The sequence below is a fragment of the Myotis yumanensis genome, unplaced genomic scaffold (genome assembly GCF_028538775.1).
Source record: "Myotis yumanensis isolate MYYU_CA2020_CCGP unplaced genomic scaffold, mMyoYum1.0.hap1 SCAF_11, whole genome shotgun sequence".
In the NCBI taxonomy this organism is placed as follows: domain Eukaryota; kingdom Metazoa; phylum Chordata; class Mammalia; order Chiroptera; family Vespertilionidae; genus Myotis; species Myotis yumanensis.
In genome coordinates, this window is record NW_027223762.1 from 41,185,190 (window position 1) to 41,212,427 (window position 27,238).

The 27,238-nt window shown below is 51.3% G+C and overlaps 1 protein-coding gene across 1 annotated transcript in view; it reads right to left on the reverse strand.

Moving 5' to 3' along the window:
* Positions 1-5,565: 5,565 nt before the first annotated feature.
* ASPRV1 (aspartic peptidase retroviral like 1) overlaps positions 5,566-27,238 on the reverse strand; it is a 116,173-nt gene continuing 94,500 nt past the window's right edge. The window contains 4 exon segments of the mRNA XM_070429411.1: positions 5,566-7,065; positions 7,068-7,383; positions 9,765-9,858; positions 18,278-18,466. Coding sequence (XP_070285512.1) covers positions 6,130-7,065; positions 7,068-7,241 — 1,110 coding nt within the window. The 5' untranslated portion in view covers positions 7,242-7,383; positions 9,765-9,858; positions 18,278-18,466 and the 3' untranslated portion in view covers positions 5,566-6,129.

The window sequence follows — 27,238 nt, forward strand, 5'->3', positions numbered from 1 at the left end:
TTTAAAAATGACATTCCTCCCACCTCACTGAGTTTGTGAACTGAGGCTCAGAGGCGTCACAAACACAGATGTCAGCATGTCACATCCCTGCCTACAACCCTTCCCGGCTCCCACCTGAGGCCGAAGGCCCTGACGACACAGCAGAGCAGCAGGGCTCACTCTCCATGCTTGTTCCCAGGGCAGGCATCACTAATCAATCATGGCATCTTTCTGGCTGCGTCTGAACACAGTCCCAGAATCCTTTTCAGCACCACCCACCAGGCCGCTGCACGGAGCTGACTTGGTACCTGAGCTGAAGTCAATCATTTTCTGGACGTTAGGAGCCACTCCCACCATCACCACTCCCGCACACATTTTACTGCTCCTTAAACCAGGGTGGACCGTTGGGCCGTATATTTATGTTACAGGGTTTATTTTTTCTTCCTCCAAAAAATATTACATTTATAATGTACGTTTTAATTGAGTGCATCTTAGAGCAGAAGAAACGTAGCACCGGCTATCCCGGGCCTGGGGTTTCCTCAAAAGGCCTTCAGGATCCTCCACACCGGCCTGTGCCCCTCCCCAGGCCCCCGTTAGCCTGCACCTGCACCTGCACCGCCCGCTCTTCCTTGCTCCCTTTCCTAACTTTCCTCCCTCTCTCCCACCTCTTCTTGGGAAATATCCACTTGTCTTTCAAGACTCAGCGTAAAGATCTCCTCTGTGGAGCCTTTCCAACCCCACACGTGCCTGTCCCTGAGTCCTGCACAGAAGGGAGGGGACAAATCCCTAGAGGCCAGGGCCCACCTCACGCACTTCCCAGGCACAAAGAGGCTCTAACGGGAACCCAGAGAGGCAGAGCAGGACGAGGTTGGCCCCCCGTGCCTTGGAGGGGTGGCCCGTCCAGGCCTGGGGAAGGCCTGCCCCCGTATCTGAGCATCAGAACTTGAGAACCAATGCACGAACCCACAGCGAGGCACAGACCAGCTGGGTGGAGTCGATGCTCAGAGTGGCCTGACCAGAGTTTGCCCTCCTTGCAGCCCAGCCAGGGAAGCCACATTTATTACCCTGGGTTGCTTGGCAACAGGGGACTCTGGAGAGGCCGGTGACTGATAGGACTGGAATGTGCGGTGGCGTCAGCTGGCAGCTGCCTCGGTGGCTGAGGACCAGGTGTGCAGGCCAGGTCACCTCTCTGGGGCATGGAGACGGGCCACTCCCTCGGCATCGCCACGGGACGACTTGTGGCCTTTGGTCTCTGACTCCAGCTGGCCTCCTGATGGGCACATTTTGTCCTCAAGATAAAGTTGTCCCTTTAGACTGGCACCTAAAGCCATGCACAGCTGTGAGCCTCAGCATTTCTTAAGGTGACCGCAGTCTGATGGCATAATTTGTCTTATTTGCTGCCAAGGACCACCCACACCTGGCACCGAGGAGGTGTTTAACAACTGGTTGCTTCTAGGTGTGTTTTTCACAGATATATGGGTTAGTATTCTGAAACTACTTTCAGGAGCCAGGTTTCTCATTGTTGGGAAAAGAAGTTACAAACAAGGAAAGGGGGAAGGTTAAGAGAGACCCTATGGTGCTGGGCTGGAATTGGAGGTGTCAGTATGACCTCAGATTTTTAATATAGAGAATGACAGATATAGAAGCATATACAGATGTACTCATCTCCAAAAAATATTACATTTATAATTACATTATAGAGCATTTTTATCTCAGCTCTGACCACTGAGAGACTTAAGAGGTCATGACACTCATTAGCAATGAGCACACCTAACACCCAGACCCTGTTTTCTGCATACCAGGCTCTACCAAAAAGAACCAGGGCTCACCCTAGCTGGTTTGGCTCAGTAAATAGAGCATCGGCCTGTGGTCCCAGGTTCGATTCCAGTCTAGGCCACATGATCCAGTTGTGGGCTTGATCCTCAATGTGGGGCGTGCAGGAGGCAGCCAATCAATGACTTTCTCTCATCATTGATGTTTCTGTCTCTCTCTCCCTCTCCTTTCCTCTCTGAAATCAATTAAAAAAAAAAAAAAGAACCAGGGCTCTTCAGAGAAACAGCTGATTCCCAGGGCTGGTGCAAGGAAGGTACAGGATGAACCTGGAACATCTTGTGACAGAAAATAAGGAAGGGCTCAGATGATGATGGGGACTCGTCCCAAGAAGTCAGGAGCCAGCGTGAAAAGGCTCCTGAGGCCAAATCTGAAGACATTTGAGCATCAAAATAAACAACGACAGTAACAGAGTACAACTGATGGAATAAAATAAGTCTGTGAGTCCACAATGGTACACACAGAGAGTAAAGAAGTAAACAGAAGGGAAAGCTTTTCTTGAGAGTTGAGGGCCAGCTGGCAAATGGAGAGGCGCAGAACTGAAAGGTCACATTGCAGGCAAGGCCCAGCAGTGGGCCCAGTGGGCGACAGTCCGACGAGAAATGGGCTATTTATGTATTTTACCTATAACATACATTTCTCAGAGTATCAACCCAGAAGACTCTCAGTAGCTACACAGGAAAGTTACTTTACAATGGAGGAACCCGACAGACACCACTTTGACCAACCGATTAAAGTTGAATCACCAGTAATGAAACGAATAAGCATTTATTCCGTTATCAAATCCCGTGCCTCCTGACATGATGCGCTTCTGGGTTTTCCTGCCAAAAATGTACAGCCTGAATCTGATCATGAGAAAATGAAGGTTCATATTCTACATAGTAAGTGACCAGGTCCCTTCACAAATGTCAAGGTCATGAAAGACAAGACAGATTGAGGATCTGTTCAGATTAAAGGAGACTAAAGCGATGTGATGACTAAAATGCATTGTGTGGCTGGATTGGATCCTGGACCAGAAAACAATTGGTTCCTTTTGCTATAAAGATCATTAATGGGATAATTGGGGAAATGTGATACGCTCTGCAGATGATAACAGGATTATACCACAATGTCCTGATTTTGATCATTCTATTGTGGTTACATAAGAGGATTCCTTCCTTCTATAGGAAATAAACACTAACGTGTTGAGGAGTAAATGTGTATCATATTTGCAATTTTCAAACAGTCCATATACATATAGATACAGAGAGAGAGATTGAATGATAATGTTAATTGGTAAAATGTTAATAGTGGGGGAAATTAGGTTAAACATATATGGAAATTGTACTACTCTTGCAAATTTTCTGTAAGTCTGAAATTAGACAAAAGCTTAAAAATAAATGTTTGCTGGATGAAAGCACGAGAAATTACCTAGCACCGTTGAGAATTGGGAGGCACTCAGTTTGTGGTGGTCACTGTTAGAAAAGAGGGGTCTTGTGGGGCCGTGAGTTGCCCTTCACTAGTGGGATCAGAATGTTCTAGGCCAGGGCTTTCGTGTGCATGCGAGTCACCTGGAGATCTGGTCCGAGGCAGGTGCCGGCCTGGGCGAGGATGAGATGCTGCGTTTCTAACCAGCTCCCAGCTGGTGCTCAGGCACCTTCCTGCTGGTCCCAGGACCAAAGGAGGTGGATACACCTGAGCTTTAGGCTGGGCGCATTGGGCCCATCTGTTGAACCAGCTTTAATTGCTCTTCCCAGGCGATTCCAATGCAGCCAAGGTTAGAGCTTCACATTGACGCCTGCCTGTCTCCTTTCCATCATCTCAAGCGCAGGCCCTAAGTCTGAAAACTGCCACGGCTTTCAAGCTAGATTCTTTGCTGCTCTTTTACTCCAACCTACACCTAGAAGCCAGATCTTTCTTGTCCTCCACCATTCAAACACTCCTTGCAAGCCAGCCCAAACTCCTCGTCCAGGCATCAGCCCTCGGCGCCGTGGCCGACCCACTCCCTGGCTGCTCTCCAGGGCTCCCCCTGATACTCTGCTCCTAGGAGAGCGGCATTCACCACCCACAGCCCAGGTTTCACCTTCACACATTGAGGGGTGTGGGTGGCACTGGTAACCCCCTCACACACGCACTGTACCCGTCTTAAGTCTCACTCGGGGTGAGACAAACGGCGCTCTAGTAAGAACCACCACCTAGTTCCTTCCTCCATGGGGCCCCCTCCGCACGTGGGCCCCAGCTGGGCCCTCATGCTCCCCCAGGAAAACCGGTGGCCCAGAGCAGGGAGGAGAGGTCCCTGCAGCTGGGACACAGGCCACCTGCTCTTGTCCACCAGCCGGCTGTGCACGGGGAGAGGGCAACTCGGGTGCTGCCTGGAATTCTGGCCTGGCACCCATTCCCTGTGCCCGCACCCCTGCCCGCTTCCCCACCCGCCACTCCACAACCTTCCCGTCTCAGCCCAGCCTGTGGCTAGGAGCTGAAGGACCTGGAAGAAATAGGTTACAGGGAGGTGCCACCTGGGCTGTCCCCTCAGGGGAGGGTTTGGCCTAGTAGACAAGCAGCTTCTGTTAGAAGTTAAAACCAAACCGAAGAAGGGAGGCCTGGGAGGTGGGGGACAGGAGAGGGCCTCCTTCCCCGTTCTCCTACCTCTTCTCTGGTTCTGTCTCCACGGCTTCTCGCTGGGCCCACCCTCCTCCAGGCCTCGCTTTCCTGGGAGAAGACTTCCCCCTGAAGCAGACCCGCCCATCACCCAAAGTTCCTTGGGGCTGACGAGCTAATTCCCCTGACGATGTTGGCTGCCCAGGGCTGGGCTTCAGTAATCACGAGGCTCAGGGGCTGAGCAGGTGCCTCGGTTTACAGATAATCAGCTGGAATTCGAGGGGGAGCAGCGGCTCCAGGCTCAGACTAGCTTCCAGAGGTCCAGGGGCAAGTCATACTCACCCTCCGGGCAGGCTGCTTGTCTCGGGGTGTCCCAGTGGAAACCTCAGGACAGACTTATCAAACAATCAGGAGGGAGGGGACGAGGCCCTTCCCACCTCCCAATGAAAGCTCTCAAAGCTTTGTACCGCAGTCCCCTTTTGGTTGGGATTTTCAGATTCCTGGCCCTGCTCATTCCAGAGAGGGGGGCAGGCACTTGGAAGCAAATTATGAGGTAGACCCTAAAAGAGATGGACACCCCATTCCCACATCTGGGAACCCCTCCCCCCACTCCATCCTGCCTCTCCAGTTTGAGGCTCATTCCAAGTCCTTCCAGCAAGAAGCTGTCCTCCCACCACCCGGGCCACCCTGGCGTCGCCACATCCCCTTCTCCCAGAACTCCCTTGGGTGGCCCATGCAGGCCAGCACTTGTCCCTGGCCTTGTGTTCTGCCCCAATCCTGGCTCCCGGGCGGCTATAGGAACCTTCTTGCCAGGCAGATCCTTTCCCATCTGTTAACACGCACTGTAATGTTCCAATCCCCGATCAACACACCTCACAAATAACTTTAGGGTAACTTTGGGTATAAGGGGCAATTCTGATGCTACAATATTATAGTTTGAAATGATTAGAGGAATTATGACTCCATTAGAAATGATGGTAGGAATTATGGAGAAAATAAGTCAAAATATTTGAAATTGAGGCTGTCATAAAATCCAAGATACACAGTCACCATCTATGTATTCTCCTATATCCAGGGTAGGCACTCAGTAAATACTGGAATCTTCCTTCTCTTTGACATTTACACCCTGTTTTCCTCACCCTCTCACATCCATCCCATTCGTCCCCAATCAACACATGATGTGGTTTTGCCATGAGTCAATCTTTATTGGGTTTGGAAGTAATGAGTTATTGGCACAGGACTCCATGGGTTTCAAAGTAAATGACAGAAGGAAATATACATCACACAGGTGGGAAGGCCCGACAGGGAGGAGTCCCCGAGGAGCTGTGAGGACCCTGCAGCCAGCCCAGCGGATTCAGGCTGCACAGACCTGGGGAGAAGCAGCCATGTCTCAGGGGTCTAAGAGGTCCTCTAGTCCTCTCTCAAAGACAATCACTTCTAGCCTTCATGGAACCTTCTTCCAGCCTTTGAGTCTTTGCCACCAATAGCAGCTTGGCAACCGTGAGGACCCTCTCTCCCTCTAAGAAAGCCAGCCTGCTCTCCCACACCCGTGCGATTCCCAGGGAAGCCTCCCCCACCAGGGCAGATTCAGGTCCCTGCAGAGGGAGGAGAGGATGAGTAGAGGAGGGAAAGAGTTGGTTTTAGAGGGTTGGCCAAGCCCAGGGATCCCCTGAGGACCTGCCCTTCCCCTCCGCTGTGGGGGGTCTTCCACCAGTATTTGGGGGGTAAGGAAATGGGGGCTTTTCAACAGGAGGGCTGCTGCCCCTCCTCTGAGGGGTCCTCCTCTATGAGCTCCAGGTCAAACTCATCTTCCAGGGACCCTCCAACAGGCAGGAGGCGGAACTTCTTCCCTTTCAGGGTGCACGTGCGATGCTCGAAGTCCAGGACGGCGTTGTGGTCCTGGAGCACATCGGTGCCGATGATGGCTTCCTCAGCACTGGCGTTGGCCACCAGGAACTCTGCCTTGAGCTTCAGTTTGCCCAGCGACACCACCGTATCCCAGATGCCCAGGATCTTCATTTCTGCCCCATTGGCCACTTTTACCACATTCTCAAAGGGCCGAAGGGTGTCCAAGTCCCCATCCGTGACCTCCTCCCACAAGTTCGGGTGGACCACGGAGACCTGGGCCCCGGAGTCCACCAGGAACCTCACGGGCACTTTGCCAATTTTCCCCTTGAGGTAGTAGCCCTTACCCATGCTGTTGGCAAAGACGATCTCCTTGGGCAGGTGGCTGCGGGCGGCTGTGGGCCCCCCGAAGGCCTTCAGCAGGGCGTCTTTCACAGCCTCGTAGTCCCCCTGGTCCTCGGGACTGAGTCCATCGTAGGCCTTCAGGGCATCTCCCCTGAGGGACTCTTTCAGGAACCTTAGCTGGGTGGCATGGTCCCAATGGTTGAGGTCGTTGATGACCTCAAAGCGGTGCAGCCAGAGGTGGGGGGCTATATTGGCTCCATTGAAAGGCTCCGGGATGAAGGCATGCTCCCGACGGCCTCCCTGGCTCCTGGCTCCGCTACCGGCCATCCCTCTGCTCTTGACTGGAACGGCAGCAGCAACCCACGCCAAGTAGAGAAAGCCACAGAGCAGTGCCGGCGCAATCACGCTGGAGAACAAGTCCTCTTTAGTGTTGCTGAGGTGCCCGGCCTGGGGCAGGCAGAAGGCACCAGGTGAGGGTTGTCTGACGGATTGCTGGGTGCAGAGGTGGCTACTGTGGCATGCTCACTCTGCAGAGCCTTTTTGATGCCTAGCCTGGCCCCCAGGGCTCCCCTTCTTCTTTGTTCTAGAAGCTCCGCCCCTGCTTGTCCTGCCCTCCTGCCAGCATCCTGCCCAACGAGCAGGATCAGTGCCTCGCCCTTCTGCATCCATCCATGAGACCGGCACAGGCCAGCCCACGTTGCCAGCCTCAGTCAGAGGGGGGCCACTCAGGTACCCTCCCCAGACTGTGCCCCAGAATAACACGTGAGGACACAGAAGACGTTATGACATCCAGGTGTTTGTCATCAGCTGGAGAAGGAAGGGGGAGGCAGGGATCAGAGGCCCATCAACCTTTAGAATGGGGGAACCCTTTGCCCTCAGCCCCAAGTGACCACTGTGAGTGGTTAAAGGAAGGGACCTTACATTAACTGCACTCCTACTATGTGTGCGCATACCTTCTGAACCAAGTGTGGAATCCCATAAGATTCCCCAGAGAGGGAGAGAGAAGAGGGTCCCAGAATCAAGAATGCACAGAAATAGTTTTTAAATGATGGGACACACACAGCATTTTCCATGAACTCGATTGCTACAGTAATTCTCCCTCGTTGATCACATCCAATTCAGAGTCAGAACTCTTCCAGGCTGGCCTTAGCCCTTGTGCCCTCACCAAGTCCCTGAAGTGGGCTGGTGCAGACCTTGAACTCTGGGAGTGAAGCCACCGGAAGCCAAAGCGGGATCCAGCTCCAGCTCCAGCTCTGGGCGTGCCACATGTGTCGTCTCCTCCCGATGGCCCCTCTCACCTTCCCGGAACCTCCCAAGAGCCCCTTCCCCCCGCCCCCCACCTGATCATTTATAAAAAGAGCAGCCAGGGAATTTTACTCCCATCTGTTCCCAGAAGGGGGAAGTCTGCCATGTTGGTGAAGCTTTGGCTGGAGGAGGTTGAGCTGTATAACCTCCTGCTGGGAGGTGGGGGGGTGGGGGGTGCAGGGTCACCCCATGGATGCCCAGAAGGTGAATCTGTGGGCTCCAGGGCTACAGCCTGACTTGGGCTTGTGCAGGGAGATTGGGGCTGTTGGGGGGGCCCACTCTTATGAACCCTTCAAATGACACCTCCTCCATGGAGCCTTCTACCCTGCCCCTTGCACGGGTGCCCACTCCCAGTCGAGTGTGTTGCAGTGTGTTGTGCTGGTTTATTCACCAGCCTGTCTCCTTCGATGAACTGGGGTGTGAGGCTCACACATATCAGGCAGGTGTGACTGTCTCCAGCCCTCACAGAAACTTATTCTGGGGTCAGCAGGTGCTCTCTGCTGGGCTCCAGGCCTGGCCGAGTGCTCTCACCAAACAGGAGAGACTAAGACAGGAGAGGAGCAAGAACCAGTGGCATACCTGTGGCCCTGGGCTGTTTTCCTGGCCTGTGGCCTATTCCCACTGGCTTCCTGTACCACTCATCACCGTCATAGTACCTGGCTGAATCCCAGGGGACCCCTGGCCCCAATCCTGCCTGGAGACAGTCCAGGTTCCTGACGGTGCGGAAAGACCCTCATCCCTGCCACAGTCTTCACCCCTTCCACCTGACACAGTGAGCCAGCAGATAGGCAGCTGGGTCAACACCTCTCATCACAGCTGCCAAGCTAAGGTGGGGCCATTCCAGGAGCCCAGAGGAGGGGGAATGAAGTCACTGGAAAGGTGTCAAGGGCAGGTGGGTCTCTGAGAGATTGCATAATAAATAATCCTGCACCCAGAGAAATGCCCCGGCCACCCGCAGGACCAGGAAGCCCCTTCCGCAGGCGGACTTCTGTGGACAGACGCCCAGCCCCTGGAATGGGCGTTGTTCTGTGGCCCAGGACCTGACCTAGTGGCCTCCTGGCTCCCTGGTATTTGTCACCCACACACACACCTGGTCCCTTGGCAGTGAGAATGGGTGAGGAGGCTGACATGTGACCAAGGGAGGTGAGAGGCAGGTGGCTAATCAGCTGGCGAATTAGAGCTGCTAGATGCCCCAACTGTGGCTCTTCACACCACACTGAAGTCAGACCTCCCCGGTGCTCTGGACTAGAAGGAGGCAGCCGTGGAACTTGGGTCATGGCACTTCACTTGACTGGGTTTGGAAAAGTCATTTCCTATCCATCGCCTCATTGAACTCCATAACAATCTGTGAGGCAGACCAGCCCACCCTCCTCTAGGGTCTGAAGCACAGGGAGCTTGAACGTCTGGATGGTTCGCTTCAGGCCCCAAGATGCCCAGTGCATGGAGAAGGGCATTCTGTAAATAAAATCTGGGAAGTGACCATGCTGGGCTCAGGGAGGTGTGCAGCTAGGGCCTGGGGGCTTGTGCTGTTGATGGCCTCTGATGGGGACAAAGATCTAATGAGCAGTAAGCAAGAGCTGATTGTGGAGTCAAGAATTTCATGAGCCAGTTGTTAAACCAACTGGTAGCTTTATGGAAGTATTTACACCACAGAAATTGGCAAATTCTAGATTAAGACTTTTCCCCCTCTGGAAATCCAATTTATCATCACACCCCTGCATGAGGAAGAACTTGTTTTCCCTCTCTCCCCCCGCCCTCCCTCCCACTCTCCCTGGCAGACAAAGCCCCATGGCCAGTGCCTAACAAGTTTATAGTAATCTCCACTCATGCCTGGCCACTTATTGAAATCCCCTCTCTAGCCTAGCTTGCCCCATGTTACTCACAAACTTTACACTTTTGGGTCCCTTGGCTTGAGGCAGGGGGCCTTCCGCAGGGAGCTCCAGAGGCTGGCTGGTCACACAGTCCCATCTGGGATCCCTAAGACAGAAGCACATGGAACTGGTGGTTACCAGGAGAGCCTGGATGGGCTGAGTTCAGGGACTAGTCTCTGGCTCGGGTCAGAAACAGGGTGAAGTAAGTTCTCAAGTCCTTTGGGAGATGCCCGCCAGTGCAACACCCCAAAACCACTCAGGGACCTCAAAATTGCCATGCTATTGCTACACTGATGAGCTAAACCAGCTGGGGCAAACCAGGTGTCTCCTCCCAGAACCTCAGAAATCGTGGCTAATTATTGACAAGTATAGGTATTGGGGCGGGAACACCCTCATTATTACCCATTAGCATTTCCTGAGCATGTTCTGAAGCAGGCACCGGGCACTTAACCTGAGAGGAGGCAAATCAGGACAGTAAACAGGAAGGACTGAGGGAGTCCCCACCTCCACACCGTCACGGACATCTCAAGGCTGTGAATGCTGCCTGCACCATGTGGCCCCAGCTTCCCAGCGCCCCTTTGCCGCTTCTCCCCCCACCCCCACCCTATCCCACCCAGGACAGGGCCCATTAGGGCCCCTGAGAATTGAAGCACTTGGTGGGCAGTGAGGACGCAACTGGAAACCATGGGCCGCCTTCTCTGTGCTGTTTCTGCTGCCTGGCGATTTCTGAGAGCACAGAGGGCATGGTGCTGGCAGGAGCCTGAGCCTTCAAGTCCTGAGGGTGGAGGCAGGGCCCAGTGATGCAGGGTGGGCTGGGAGGGGACCTGGACATTCTCAGGACATCTTTTTTAGCAAAGAGCTGAGAGACCTTATGGATTTGGGTGCCCCGGTGAGGCCCAGACTGGAACAGAGGGAGGGTCGGGAAAGGTGCAGCAAGCCCCACAGGGCACAGGCGCTGCTGCGGCTCCTCTTCAGGCTCATAAGGGGAATGGGGGAGAGGGAAGGGGGATTCAAGGACTCAAGACAGCAAAGCAGGGCTGAAGGGACACCGGAGGCGCACAGTCTCCATTTGACCTATGAAGTCACACGGGCTCTCACTCAGAAAGGTCTAAGCTTGGTCTGCTGCTCTGCTGTTGCTGTCTTGAAATTCCCAATAATTTATTTTTATTTATTTTATTTTTTTGTTAATCCTCACCAGAGGATATTTTCCCATTGATTTTTAGAGAGAGTGGAAGGGAGGGAGAGACACAGAGAGAAAGAAACACCGATGTGAGAGAAACACACCGATTGGCTGCTTCCCGCAGGTGTCTGAACCAAGGCCGGGGATTGAGCCTGCAACCGAGGCATGTGCCCTTGACCACAATCAAACCCGGGACCCTTCAGTCTACAGGCCAATTGCTCTATCCATTAAGCCAAACAGGCTGGGGTAAAATTCCCAATAATTTTGAATAAGGGGCCCACACTTTTGTTTTGCACCAGACCCTGTAAATTATGTGGCTGGTGTTGTCTCCAACCAACCTAATGGGGACTTCCCTTCACACACACACACACACACACACACACACACACACACCACAATACAAACGCACATACACAGACATTCATTACCACACACCACACACATATACACTGTCTACAAAAACACACTCCCCACCACTATACACTGGGCACATGTAAAACACAGTCACTACAGTTCACAGTTCAAAACAGCTGAGAAACTGTGTAACCTGCATATAGGTTCAGCTCCCACATTTCATTTTACATATCTATTTGCACACATTTACATTGAGCATTAAAATATTTATTGGAGGCACCTGCTGTTTATTAGCCTCTGGGCACACTTGCTGGCTCAGAAGACTAGGTAGGTCCCCATCACCATGGCTTACAAGCCAATGAAAACAGGATTCAGATGTTTAACCGCCCAGTTTTGAAGAGTTTAAGACCAACGTGTATGTGCAGGTCGGCCACTTGAAGCAGCCCCATCACAGCCACGCCGCTGTTAAAGTGGGTCATCCTGCCATCTGCCCTCCCACGGTGTGGGCCAAGGACAGGATCCCTCCGTGGTTGCCACCTCTGGGCACTCGCCGCCACGAGAGAGGTCCCACTTGTCTGCACAGCTCCCGCCCAGCCCTCCGACGCCCCAGCCCCGGGTTGGTGTGACTGTGTCGGTGTCCTAGGAGCAGGGCCACAGCGGCTCCCAGCATTCTGTGTCAGCAGTTATGGCCTCCGGTCCTCAAGTTGAAAGGAGGAGCAATGGGGTGACTTCTGCACAAAAATCCCAGGAGTGCATATCGGAGCCCAGTGAAGTCTGGTGGCTCAGACCAAGGAAAGGCGTGTGGGAAACCCAAAGCAGCAGCAGGTCCCTTATTCCCCAACCACAAACCCGGACGACCAGCGCCGCTGTTCCCCAGCAGGAACTACCCAGTGGTCACGTCGGTCACGGCCAAACGGCCAAACGGCCCAGCACACTTGGGCCAAGACAGCTTTGTCTTAACTGGTCCCTTTCTTGGTCCCTGTCACAGCCTCGCTGACACAGGCCGCCTGCTGGCAGGGCCTTCCCGGTTCTCCATTGTTCCAGAGGCTCTTCCTCCCATTTGGGTTGCCACCCATTTCAGAACTCCCACCCAAAGCAGCCCAGCTCAGCCCATCAACGGCACCCCTGTGTCAGCAGCCAGCGCGATGCTTGGTGCCAATCGTGGCCCTGGAGGGTGCTGGAGTGTTTAGGCAATAGTGGTCCTGGGCCCCCATGCCACAGCCAGCCCTCCAGGCCCAGGGTCAGGGCCAGGGCCAGGGCCAACCGAGAGTGGGTCAGAGCAAGGCGCTGACTACTCCCTACCAGACCAATACGCCAAAACCGGTTCTTTCCCTGTTTTTATCTTTCAATCAAATCTGAAGATTACTTAAGGTGTTCTGAAGGCCGCCCCACTCCCCTCCTCACAGCCCAGCCCTGTAAATTGAGTTTCCGCCTTCTTCCCAATTCCTGATGCCCCCACCCTAGAACAAGCCCTCATCCCTTCCTGCTCTGGTTTCTGCCATGCTCCCCCCGGGCCACAGATGCCCAGGGTTCTGCGTGGCCAGAGGAACTGTCTCTAAGGGAAGACCCTCTGCAGAGCCCCTCCTCCACTTAAGGTTGGAAGTGGGACTTGTAACACAGACCAAACAGCTCTGGAGACATTAACCCACTTCCAACAAACACTCCTGAAATTTATGAAATGTCCAGACAATCAAAATATACAGACTGGGTATTCTCTAGATCAGGGGTGGGCAAACTTTTTGACTCGAGGGCCACAATGGGTTCTTAAACTGGACCGGAGGGCCGGAACAAAAGCATGGATGGAGTGTTTGTGTGAACTAATATAAATTCAAAGTAAACATCATTACATAAAAGGGTACGGTCTTTTTTTTTTTTTTTTTTTAGTTTTATTCATTTCAAACGGGCCGGATCCGGCCCGAGGGCCGTAGTTTGCCCACGGCTGCTCCAGATACAAGAGGGCTTCTAATGACACTAGGGAACTTGGCTCAGAGCTAGACACATGGAAGACTTTTGTCCAACTTAAAATACCTCAAAGGCAGCTTTGAACTAATCCTGAAATAGTTTAATTGCTGCTAATGATAACTGGTATTGTGAGCAATGCAAACATATAAAATAACCTCACCGGTTGAGACTACTCCAGTGAGGTTGGGACAAATAAAGGGGACCAGTATGGACTGATGAACAGGTGTAGATACAGAAGCAGAGCAACATTGAACAGAATGTTAAACTACAATGGGGAGCCTGGGGAGGGTTGGGGGGGGGATTAAGAGACCAACTGAAGGACTTATATGCATGCATATAAGATTAACCAATGGACACAAGACACGGGGCGGGGGGGGGGCGGGGGGTAGGGGCTGGGGGAATGTCATGGGGGGGAAAAAGGAGACATATGTAATACTCTTTGTAATACTTTAAGAAATAAAAATTATTATAAAAAAAAAAAAAAAAAAAAAAAAAAAAAAAAAAAAAAAAAATAACCTCACCATGAAGAACTGCTTCTTTTGAATCCATTGCCAACTTAGCTTTGCTCCTAACTTATAGAAGATGGGGGACAAAGCAGGGCCCCTCCCTCTGGCATGTCACAGCTGCCTCCCTTCTTCACCACCCAGGAGAAGTAGGGGGAGGCAGGAATGGGCAGAAGGAAAAAACAGCTACCATGCATGGAAATCTCCAGGTCATTGGTAGCAGCAGTAATAAAAATTTATTGAGTACCTACTACGTGCCAGACACCATGCTGGAGGCTGTAAATTAATATAAGGCACTCTGAGAATCTGCAGCACAGATGAGGATGGGCAATGCCAAACAAGTGGGTTGATTCAATTCCATACATATTTCTTAAGGCCAACTCTGCCTCATGTAGCGCGGTGAGTCAGCCCTGAGCCCCACCCTCACATAGCGCTCAGGTGAGTGGGGTGATAGGATCAGATACAGAGAGATGAGTATGGGACGTGGGCAAGATGGGGGCCCAAGGAGCATTGAGCAACTCGTCCCACCAGAAGTCAGCCAATGTTAGCTAAGAAAAACCATGAAACCAATGTTAAAGGGGAGTCCTGCATTAGCACTGAACTCGGGGAGACAGGGCACCACAAGCCACAAACGTGGCTCCATTGTTGCTCATGAAGCAGACTCTCTGTGGAGGGATTTGGGGGTGAAGGCCATGGCACTGAGCCACTGGTGTGGACACACTGAAAGGAGGGAGCTGAGGGGTGGGGTTAGTCTCTGGATAAAATAGTCCAGTTAAGAATATGTGTATAAGCCCTGGCTGGTATGGCTCAGTGGATAGAGTGTTGGCCTGTGGACTGAAGGGTCCCGGGTTCGATTCTGGTCAAGGGCACATGCCTGGGTTGTGGGCTTGATCCCCAGTAAGGGGTGTGCAGGAGGCAGCTGATCAATGATTCTCTCTCATCATTGATGTTTCTATCTCTCTCTCCCTCTTCCTTACTCTCTGAAATCAATAAAAATACGTTTTAATAAATAAATAAAATAAAAAAATATTTTAAAAAATATATGTGTATAAATGTAGGGAAATAAACTGGGAGGAAATACACCAAAACAGTGACAGTACTAATTTTTGGATAGTAGAATCACAAATGATCTCAATTTTCTTCTATATACATTTTGAGAATATATTCTTTAATGAGAAAACAGCATTTAAAAATATTTTAAAATTGTTCCTGAAATTTTGTGTAAGCTTAAAGTTATTTCCAAATAAAAAAGTTTTTAACCAGAGGTAAGTGGGTAATCACTGTATCTTCCGCTCAATTTTTCTCTGAACCTAAAACTGACCTAAAAAATGAAGACTGGCCAAAACCGGTTTGGCTCAGTGGATAGAGCGTCGGCCTGCGGACTGAAGGGTCCCGGGTTCGATTCCGGTCAAGGGCATGTACCTGGGTTGCGGGCACATCCCCAGTAGGAGATGTGCAGGAGGCAGCTGATCAATGTTTCTCTCTCATCGATGTTTCTAACTCTCTATCTCTCTCCCTTCCTCTCTGTAAAAAAATCAATAAAATATATTTAAAAAAAAAAAAATGAAGACTGTTAAAAAATGTTTTTAAGTTTTTAAAAAGGTACTTAAAATAGATAAATAAAATAGTAAACAGGTACTTAAAGGGGGTGTCATTAAATAACATTAACAATAGTAATAATCATTGAAGCTAAATGATAGGTATAAGAGGGATGTCCATTTGCATTTCCCACAGCTCTTGGGTGTGTTTGAAATTTTTCCACAGCAAAAAGTAAAATAATAAGTAAACAAAACTCTGTGCCAAGACCCTGCCTGGCCTGCCCAGTTCTAGGCCTGCTGCATGTCACCTCTCCAGAGCCCAGAACTGCTCTACACTTATCCACATATCAGGACAGGCCGCCTTAGCCATGTCTCAGTGTCCCTGCTCGGCGTCCGCTCCCTTGCCCCATCACAGAGATTCTCAGCGAACTCAGCTGCAGCACCGGCCTGCACACTGGCCCCGGGCTCCAGGTGGGCACCCAACCCTCAACCATGGCCACAGCACCAGCCCCGACCCTGCACACGGGGCACCATGGACCGCCCCACCTGCCTGGGCTGCCACCCAGCTTCCCCTTGCAGGTCTCCCTGACCCGTACCCTCTTTTTCTTCATGGGCTCCCCTCTCTCACCCGAGTCAGCATGCACCAATCTCTCACAGCTTAAAAACTAGCCCCTTCGCATGGTCCAGCATCCCCGCTCGGTCAATGACTACTTCGCTCCCTTCTCCAGTCAGTTTTCTAGACGGGCTGGTGTACATCTGCAGGGCCATGGCACGCATGGGTGCTCCACTGTGGGGCCTGTGAGGGCTGAAATCCAGCCTGCACCCCTCTCACCGAGCCCGAGTGCTGGCCAGAGGGTTTGATCTGCCTGGAGGAAGGCGTGTCCCTTTCTAACTCGCACAAAGGCACCATATGGTCTACATGAGCCCTGCTCTCTCCGCCTCAGTGTGACATCTCCACTCACTGCCAAAGCCCCGGCTCCTGCCACACACCCTCCACGCACCCTTGCCCAGGGCACCTGTGTCCTCCCACGGCCACATCCCATGGCCCCTTCAGGAATTTGATTTTCTTGAAGCATCTGCATTGCTGTGTTTCCTCCTAGGTCTTTTCTGCCCCCTTGGCTCCTGTGACCCAAGTTTCTGGATCTTGTGAAGGGATTAAGAAGCATAAATCGATATACAAAATAGTCACGGGGATATAAAGTACAGCACAGGGAATATAGTTAATAATGTAACACTTATGTATGGTGCCAGGTGGGTCCTGGAAATATCGGGGGGACGGGGGCGGGGGTCAACTCTGTAAAGTGTGTGACTGTCTAACCACTATGCTGTACACCTGAAACTAACACAAAATAATAATGAATGCGGACTGTAACTGAAAAATACAATTTTTTAAAATTAAAAAATAGAAAGACCACTTCCCTCAGTCTTTCATGGGCTTTCTCTCATCTGTCTCCCTGGCCCAGCCCCGCTCCTCTGTTCCAGCTGCCCACTGCCATGTCCACCTACAAGTGCGGCTTCAGCTGAAAGCAGTATCTTCTCCCCAGTCCCTCTCTGCCTCCTATGCTCTTCATCTGGGCAAAAGGCACCACCATCTACCCGGTTCCCCAGTCAGCACCCCTGGAGTCACCCTGCCCTCCCTCCCCTCACTGCCGCATCCGATGATTAACGGGTGGCCACGTCCTGTTAGCTCCTGAGTCTCTCTCCCTCCCACCCTCCCTCTGCATCCCCACGGCCCTGTTCAGGCCCAGCTCTTACAACAGTCACCCTGCAGGCCTCCCTGCCTCTGTCCCCTCTGCATTAATCCGCTCTCCTCAGGGCGGCCAGAGTCCTGGGATGTAAGTCTCCTCATGCCACTCTGCTCAACATTCCTCCATGGCTCCTCAGCCCAAAAGCAAATCCTGACTCTCAAGATGGCATCTGAGGCCTCCTCCCTAGCTCATGGTCCACTGACGCTAAGTGGCCCATATTTCCCCAAACATGACAGGCTTTTTTTTTTTTTTTTTTTTTGCCTTTTCACAAGCCACTCACTTAGCCAGACTAGCCTTCCTCACACTAGTGGCAATTAAGTTTTTCTTTATTGTGATTATAGTAAGAAAGATATTTCTCATCATACTCCAGTATACATATGCATTATAATATATTAGACACATATACCTATCTATAAATATATGTGCTCTCCATAATATATTCATATATTATTAGTCTGTTATATCATCATTCTATATCACATATTTAACATTAACACATTATCTATTATCTATTTAATATTGTACATGTACTTATTTTTACATATAGCTGAAACAAAGTGTATTTATTACATGCAATGTACTCTGACATTTTCTGTCTTACTCCACTTCTTTTTCTTTATTTCATGCTGGTGATGACACTGAATTAAGCTCCCAGCCCACAAACTGTTCCACCCACCTGAAGCCCCTGCTGCAGTCCGCGGGGATCAGTGAGGGCTTCCAGCGGGAGCAGCGTGACAGAGGGGGGATTAGAACGCACGTCTCAAATGTTCTAAGGGGAAGCGCCAATTTTGTAAATTTCCAATCTGTCATGTATTTGACTTTTAAAAAACATAATAAAAATGAATTACTAGAAAATAAAAGAATAAAGGTATGTTTTACATGCAAGCCCTGATTTGTATTACTAGCGGCAGGAACGTGCTGGGCGGTGGACACCAGGTAGGGGCCAGAGGCACGAGGCGCCTTTGCCAGTCCTTTTGATGCCCCCAAGGCCTTGACATGTGCCACACCTGCCCTCCCTGTCTCTGTCCTGGAGCAATTCCAGTGTCCACAGTGGAAGGGGCTTTACTGAGGAGGAGGGGCTGCTGTGCAGGCTCCCGCCTTGTCAAGAGGGCCGGCTGCCTGAGTTCGCATCCTGACTCAGCCACTAACTGGCTGTGGGCAGTGGATAAAGGACTGAACCTCTCCAAGCCTCGGTTTCCTCCCAGGATTGTCCCAGCAGATTAATAAAGCAAATCCGTACCTCAGGGCTTGGCCCAGGGCCAGAACGGGGTTGGCACCCCACCTTCCAGATGTCATGGCTATGATGCTGTTGTCGTCTCCTGTCTCAGGGTCGCCTTGTCCTCACAGGCCCCTTCTCTTTGTGCCTCACCCACCTCAGCTCTTCGCTTCTTCTCTGCCTCTCACTCTCAGAAGATGTTTGGCTGGCATCCTACGTGGCGGAGAAAATAGTACATAAATGAGTGTGCAATAAATGTTATTGACATGAAGGATGTTTAGCAATTTACAAATAATAATAAAATATACAGTACTCTTTACTGTAAATTGCATAGAGCAAATGGAGTCTTACAAATGCTTTCACTGATTTTTAGCGACCTGCTGAATCCATACCCAACCTATAACTATAATTGACAAATGAGTGTAGTTCCTATGTAAATGCTGGTTGATAGTTTTATTTGTGGCAACTAGTAAGAAAAAAGTGACACAATGAAGATACATGCTGGAACTTCACTTGTTTCTCCGTGATGTGAGCACATCTTCACTGAATGAGAGCATAGTTTTTGGACACTGGAAAAACTTGGCTCAATTTTTCAGTACAATTTACCATATAGTGGCTACAGGCACAATATACATTTAAGTTTAATGTGCATTATACATTTTCTCTATAACTTTGTTAAGTCTAGACAGTCAATAAACAATAAATCAAACCCTGATTTGTGGGGTTTGCAAACTTCTATGCTGTAAATATTTCCACCTGACCAATTTCAAGCTATTAATATGATGTCACTGAATGCAAGTTGGGAAGGACAGCATAGTAACACATTATATAGTATCTCCACAGACATAATAAATGTAAATAATCTTACAAGCATAAATAATAAAATGTAAAATTCTTAGGAAGTTTTGAGTATTTATCTTTGTTTCCAATATAATTGATCTAATTGTAATGTTATATAATTTAATTTTAAAATAATAGCTGGTTTAACTACTGCCTTGTAAAGTTCCTAAAAATTTCACAATCAGCTCTCAGGAGCTGGTGTGATCACACACCTGGATCCATCCCCTTTCCCCCAGCTGTGCTTTGAATGGGGCCTTCGAAAAGCTCTCCAAACTTGATGGCCTCTTCCAATGTTCTTTTCAGGTCTTATAAGCAAAACTAAACTCATTTTCTTGCTCTCAAACCTGCTCCTCTCCAAGGCTGCCATCTTGGTGAATGAAGGACTTCACCATCCATTCAGCAACCCAAGCCAGACCACATGGCATCACCAACCTGCCACCTTCACACCTCCTCTGGCATCAGGTCACCTCCATCTGAATCCCTCGCAACTCTGCCCCTGCTCTCTGACCCCTGGCCTGCTCAGGATCACACCCCTGCAGCTCCTCCCTGGGCCCCCCACAGCCTTCCTCAAGGCATCTAAAGCACTCACGTCCCGTCCTACCCTGTTGTATACTGGGAAAAGCCAGTCTCCCCAGAGCCCAACAGTCATTGTCCCCTGTCCCCTTTCTCCAGAGTCATCTGCGGCTCACTCAATCTCTGCCCCAATGGCAGAACTAGCTACAGTTTCCTTACCACATCCCACTCTCCCAAACCTCCATCCCTCCATGCCAGTCCCTGTCTTGGAATGCCCTTCTCCATGCAAATTCCTGCTTCACAATTCTCAGCCCTTCTTTCGGACTCACCTCAAAGATTAGCACCCTAGTGAGCACCCCAGCCCCAAGCAGAATCCATTCATTTGATCATTCATGCATTACTTCATTACTGATATTTTAGTGCTAACTATGTGCCAGGGTCTGTGCTAGATGCTGGGATGCAGAAGGGAGCTTGGCTCTCAGAAGCTCGAACAGGGGAAACAGAGCTAGGGCAAACAGCCCCCTGGCAGACAGAGCTCTGCGGGGTGCTGGAGAAGAGCAGAAGGGGGCACCCTTACTCAGGCTCCCGGGGCTTGTAGCCCTTGATCTGATCTTTGCTAGATGGGTAGGAGTTAGCCAGGGGAGGGATGGGGGACAGTGCTCCAGGCAGAGGGAAGCGGATGCAAAGGCCCTGAGGCATGAGAGTGCCTGCTGGGAGCTGCAGGTGATTCTGTCTGCTAGTCCTCAAGGTCCAGAGCAGCGGTTCTCAACCTGTGGGTCGCGACCCCTTTGGGGATCGAACGACCCTTTCACAGGGGTCGCCTAAGACCATCAGAAAACACATATATAATTACATATTGTTTTGTGATTAATCACTATGCTTTAATTATGTTCAATTTGTAACAATGGAATTGGGGGTCACCACAACATGAGGAACTGTATTAAAGGGTCGCGGCATTAGGAAGGTTGAGAACCATTGGTCCAGAGGAAGGCAACACCAAATCCACGGGGTCTTTCTTAACTGGCACGTGGAAGAAGCTGAAATGGTGATGCTGACAGTGGTAAAGGCGACCGGAACAACAGAAGTCTTCCTGCGCCAGAGCCACGGCCTTTCAGAAAGCTCAGTTTGAGAGATAATGGAGAGACACCTGACGAGAATCAAAACGCTGGGCTGAGAGGTGAAATGGGCAGTGCAAGCAAGAACCGCTAAAGGCCACCTCCAGCGGCAGTGCCGGGGAAGGAGCACACAGTTCAGGGGGGCGGGGGGTGGAGAATCAGCAGTGCCGGTGACGCCCTGGAAGGGAGCACTAAGGGGGCTGCCCAGTTTCTGGCCAGGGTGACTCGGAGGAGGAGGGTGGCATTCTCTGGAGTGGAAATCCCAAGGCGTGGCTTTGCGGGTAACCTGAGTTCATCCCCGGACATGCTGGTGGAGGTTCAGCCGGTGGAAAGGGCCCCTCAGCAGCTGTCTATTGGCACCTGGACTTCAGGAACAATTCCTAATTGAAAGATGGAATGTGGAAGGCACCAGCAAGTCAGCATCTGGGAATCCTCTCCCGCACGGAGAGGAGATGAGGGTCCCACACAAGCCTGGGAAGCACCGGCATAGAAGGGGCCAGCAGGATGAGGAGGCAGAAATGGCGAGGGAGGAAGGAGCAGAGAGTAGCACAGGGACCCAGAGGACAGGAGAGGAGAGGAGAGTGGTTCAGGGAGGAGAGGGTGCTTCGCACAGACCAAGTGTGGCAAAGATCGAGAAGTACCCGAGGATTTTAGCAACTTGGGGATCACTGGTGGCCCCGGTGGCACTGGGTGAAGGAAGCGTGGCTGGCGAGGAAAAGTGCAGGGCAGCAAAGGGAAGGAGGAGGTTGGGAAACTGAGATGATGGCTACCAGGACTGTGGGGTCCCTAGGGAGACCAGCAAGGGAGTGGACCCCCAGCCCCCCTGAAATATTAGCCTCTGGGTGGTGGAAGAACTGCCTTTGTGGAGACGAGCCAGGACACAAGGGTGGAAAGAGGCAGGCAAGTATTCAGACTGACCAGCCAGGAAGGTGGACTCTGGGAAGCAGGTGCCAAATGGAGTTAGAAGAACAGGAGTCCTAGTGGGGCGGCGATACCTGGGGGGGTTGGGGGGGGGGGGCAGGAAGAGGCAGAGAAGGCCTTCAGGTGCAGAGCAGGAGGGCAGGCAGGCAGAGCCTCTGGCTTGGGGCAGCAGTGGCCGAGCCCTCACACCCCTGCCATGCTCACCGCTGGCTGCAGCTGATGGGCACGTGCCCCCCAACCTCTCCGGGTCCCTCTGGCAGGGAGGACTGAGCAGCACTCCCTCCACAGCAGGGTGCTCCCCATCTGGTCACCTCTGATTTCCCAGAGAAGTGGGATTTCGGTTGTTGCCCTAAGTGTGGTGGAGAGATGACATAAATGGGTAGATGACAACAGAGGAGGCTTGAAGAATCCTAGGGAAGCAGAGAGGCTGAGGCTGGCTGGCTGAGGTTTGGCTGTGAGTGGAGGCCTAGAGTGTGTAGCAGCTCCAATCCTCCCACCGGGGAGACGACGGTGGCAGGAGGTTGGTGGGACCCAGAGCTGGGATGACCAAGCCTAGTCAGGGGCAGTGGCAGGACAGAGGAGAGAGGGGTTGGCAGGTTTGGGACAGACATGTCTGATGTGAGGGAAAGGGTCTGGGCCTACAGGAGAGGGAGGTGAGGACAGGCTGGAGGGGAGGGTGAGGGGAACCTCCAGGTGGAGGGCAGGGGTGGTGGGAGTTGTGGAAGAAAACTCTGGAGAGGAGAAGGCTGGGGTCAGAAGGTGAGGACTCTGGTAGAACAGTTCTGGGGATTGACAAGGTTAGGTGGTCACAGGGGCACGGAGCCATGAGGCCAGGCCATTCCCAGGTTACGGGGTCATGGGCTGGTGACATCCCTGCCACATCCCCTGTCAGCTAGTTGCCCTGCACCCCTGTGTCTGAGCCCCCAGAGCTCCTAGGGACAGAGCTGGTCCTCGGGCACAGGCCTGGCAGCTCACCCATCCTTTAGCGAATTGGTAAATTTGGGAACACCCAAAATCACTTGAGGAAAAGATTGTAGCAGATACATTTGAATTTGCCAAGAGGCTTTGCTATCAGATTAGAGACAGAGGCCAAATCCATGGTTTTGTCCGTGATTCCACGTTTTCATCTGTAAAATGTGGGCCTTGCTGAGTGATAAGGGGAAAGGAGTGGAGTGAAGGAGACACGAGCCAGAACGCCCCTCATTGTGCAGGCGCCGAGTGGGTGCCAAAGATCACTTACTGAATGAGAGTCAGAGCATAAAGGAATGGCGAGACTGCCTATTTCATGTACCCTTCCTTTCCCTATGGTTAATGCACTTGCTTTGGGGCTGAGCCTGAGTCCATTTCCAGACGGCCTTGGGCCACAGGCATGTGCTGGAGACTGCACACCTCAGGGCACAAGGGGAAATACCTGTCCTTGCTCAAAAGCTACAGGAAGTTGCTAAATGGGCCAAAAGAAGAACCAGCTTGCTTGCTGCTCTCTGTTGTCTCCCCACACTCCGCTGTTGCTTCATTAGGGTCAAAACAGGCAAGATAAAATCTGTCCGACTCACAGCTCAAAGACGCAGGAGTGAGAAATGTGGCCCGACTGCAGCTCTGCCCACCCAGCGCCCTCTCTGCCTCTGTGTGGCCTGGGGCCCGACCCAGGCTGGGCAACCCCGGCGGCCCGTGCCCTGCTTGGCCAAGGTCTCTGGGCTTCCATATTCTGATCTCTCATGAGAGCCAAATCTGGTTTTATTTCTGGATGGTGGATCCTGTTGTTTTCATCTTCTCTGACAAGAAGTTGGGTATAAGTCAGGGAGGGTGGACACCCATGATCCCCCCAGCCCTGCTCTCAGCCACAGGCTTCACAGAGGGGCTGCGGAGGCCATTTTCCTTGGAGGCCAGGCCCAGCCCCACAGCGCCGCACTCACTCCAATCTGATCGTGGTGAGGCAGCAACGTGGATGGGCAGCCTTCACCCCGACCCAATCCTGGGGGGCCTGGAACTAGTCATCAGTCAACCTCTGAGCCCTGCGGTTGAGTGGAAGCTCTCAGGCAGGCCATGGGACCCCCTGGAGACTCTCCTATTGTTCCTGCATATGAAACACATTCTTCCTGGAACCTGACACCGGGCCCTTGCCCAGAGGTGATTTTAATCATTATTGTTGAATGCTCTCCAGAATTATTTGAGTGAATGAATGACATGGACACTGAGTCAGGAGCTTTCAAAACCTGTAAGCTTCTGGGCTAGAAAAGCCTTTATCAGCCTCTTTTGTTTCACTAAGAGACCCCACCTCACCCCACCAGTGGACACCATGGCAGACCCCTTCTCCCTGCTGGTCCAGCACACACACACACACACACACACACACACACACACACACGCGCGCGCGCGCACACACACACAGACGTAGCACAAACTGGATAACAATGTAAGAATTCAATTTCACCTAATCATTTTTTTCATTATGGGATTTTCCAATGTCTCAAAAGAAAATTACAACCCCAGGCAAGCCCATATAAGAAAACAACACAGAGACCCTGGCAGCAAGCCCACTGTGGGCAGGAAATCACCACTAGGGAAACTCTGCTCCCTCCACGGGTTCTGTAATCGTTTCAGAGGTGTCATTCCTGCTCCTCCGGCCATACCGTAAGTTGTGCAAGATGCTGTCGAAAGAGCATAGGGCTGAAAAGCGAACTTCAAGTTCCAAACCCACAGGGCCCCCAGGTCACCGTGACCTTGGGTGAACCCCTTAGCATCGCTGGGCTGTCCTGCTCGTGTGTGAAATGAAGGGTGGCCTTCACAACCTCTGTCTGAGATTCCCACTGTACACACAGGGCCTGCCCCGGTCCTGCCGAGAGAGGGCTTCATGAGTACGAATGGGAAGAAATGGCCTAACAGGATTTTTGTCAGTATAACTCCAAACCTGGCTTAGATTTGGTTAAACAAGTTGCCATTTCCCAACGAGTTCATCAGGAAAGTTGTATAAAATGCATCTTGAGAGGTCACAGTCTTGGAATCTTCTCTTTCTTCAAGTCAATTTTTAGCCCCTGGGGTGAAGGGGAAACAGGTGGAAATTAGAAGCAGGAGTAAGGATGGGGCAGCGGGGGACCGATGTGACAGAATCACTGAGGGGGAGGCTTGTTGGTGTCACTCTGAGCTGCACCATCCCAGGCTGTCTTGGATCTGTCTCTAGGTGGTGAGCCCCAGATACAGGTCCCTGCCCTTGGGTGGTGCACGGCGACAGTGGCATCTGTCTGCCCAGAGACTGGATGCAAACCCAGACACCACTTCCCAACCAGCAGGCAGGCTGAGGTACTCCGTCCCTGACCACCTCTGCATGAACCCGACTGGCCACATGCCTGTCCTGCCTTTGGAGAGAGGACAGCCCTCTGCAGGGCAGGCATGCAGTGAGGTCCCGGACCTCAGGCCTGGCAGTAACTTCAGAACTCGGAGAAATGCTTGCTCTTGCCCCCAGAGAACCTCATCCCCAGGGGTTCTCATGTTCCTCCTATACTCCCTTCTCCATCTCTTCAGGACTCAGGGGCCTGGGAGTCTGCAGGAAGAGTTTTGAAGATGGTCACATACTTGTCCTAGAATATTTGCCCTCTGAGTCCCTCTGACCCCCTGTGGGGACACAATCCAGAAGGCTAAGCAACTCAACCTCAGAGTCAGGCCAGCTCGGTCCCTCACCTACCTTGTGGCTGCGGGAAAGCTATCTGGCCTGTTTCCTCTTTCATAAAATGAAAACAATAGGGCCAACCCAACAAGCAGCTTTGCGGATTAAATGAGATAATGCATGGAGAGCACTTAGCCAAGCCCATAGCCAGCTCATCTTTACCATGATGTTACACGGAGCTACAAAAACACTCTCACGGATTAAACCAACAATAGCCTCAGTAAAAATCAGTCTTCTTGGTCGGGTCACATGACTGGAAAAGGACAGGAACTCCAAAATAAAAGAAGCCTTAGCCTTCTCAGGAAGTGGGAATTAATTGGAGGACTGTGAGTGCCCACAGCTACTGTAGAGGTTACAGCACCCACCACCTCATAGCACAGCTGAGGAAACAGGCTGAGAGACAGTGGGTGACGTGACTAAGGCCGCAATGCAGGTTTGTGACAGTATCTGGACAAGAGGACATATCTTCCTGTTTCCCCTTGGTGTGGGCAGATTATTTTCTCAGATATTATTTGTGTTTAGATGGTTGCGTTTTCCTTTCCCTTCCCAAGCCAGGGTCTTGGATTTGTCCTCTTTGAGTATTGGGACCAGACAGAAGCCACCCCAGGCCCTTCTCTCCTTAGTCTGTTTCCTGAGCCTGGGCTCCTAGGAGACTCTGAGGAGAGTGCCTTGAAGGCACCATGGGAAGGAAGAAATGATAAGGAGAGGGGACCAGGGGTACTGGGGCGCAGGAAAAGGATGGAGACCCGGGTTCTGCACCTCCAGGAAGGGACAAGCCTTGGAGGTGGGTACAAAGACCTCAAGCACAGCCTGAGGGCAGAGTCTGAGCCTTGCAGGGCACCTGGGACCATGAGAGTAGACAGCCCACAGAAATGCTCCTTTTCTGGGCAGCCCCATAAGCCTCCTGGATTCTGGGTGACCCTTACCAAGAGGGAGCCTATAATCACCACAATGGAATTTCCTCCCCATCAGGCAAGATGGGAGCTCAGGGTTGGAATTGAGTTGATCTCAGAAGCATTTCTTGCCCTCTGGGGATGGTGGATTGATATTCATATGTCCACAGAAGGCACTTCTCAGTTCCCTTTGCAACATTGTTCCCTATGATGTATGGTGCTTCACAAAGTACCTTCACAAATGGTCCTTTCGGTCTTTGAGACTCCGCCTGCTAACCAGAAGAAAAACTAGAACTCAGAAAATGGACTAACTTGCTGAAGTTCACATAGGTAATAAGAGAACTAGGATGAAACTCCAAGTCTCCTGACTCCTAGACAGTGCTCTTTACACACGTCACTGCCCACCTGCACGGAGCCAGCCAGCTGAGCCCACTGTCACCAGGTTCCACAGCCCGCAGGCCTCAGTCCAGTTCCCTGGGTGCTCGCCTGACACTGACTGTATGTCAGCTTGAATGGAAGCTAAGGGCCTAGACACTGACAGAACCCCTATAGCTGATTGGGAAAAATTTTTTAAAAACTACAACTGGCCAACAAACAGATGAAACAATTGGTAAACCCACTAGCAATGAAGAAATGCCCACTAAGCTCGTTATTGTTATTGCTGTTATGCCTATTAGGTTGGCAAAGACTTTTTTCCCTTATAGTATTAGTGGGAATATAAAATATAACTTTTATACAGACACGTACTTCAAACAGCCTTAAAAGCACTCACAACCAAAATACAACATGATGTCTTGGAATGGATCCTGGAATGGAAAAGGGACATTAGTAATGAAACTCTTGGAAGTCAAATAAAGCCTGGAGTGTCATCAGTAGTGGCATAAGAATGTTAACTTAGTATTTTTGACAGCTACACTCTGGTTAGGTGAGATACTAGCTAGGTATAGGGGAACTCTCTGTACTATCTCTATAAATCTAAAGTTCTTTCAAAACAAAAGGGTCAATTTTTAAAATATTCACATTCTTTTACCCAGAATTTCAC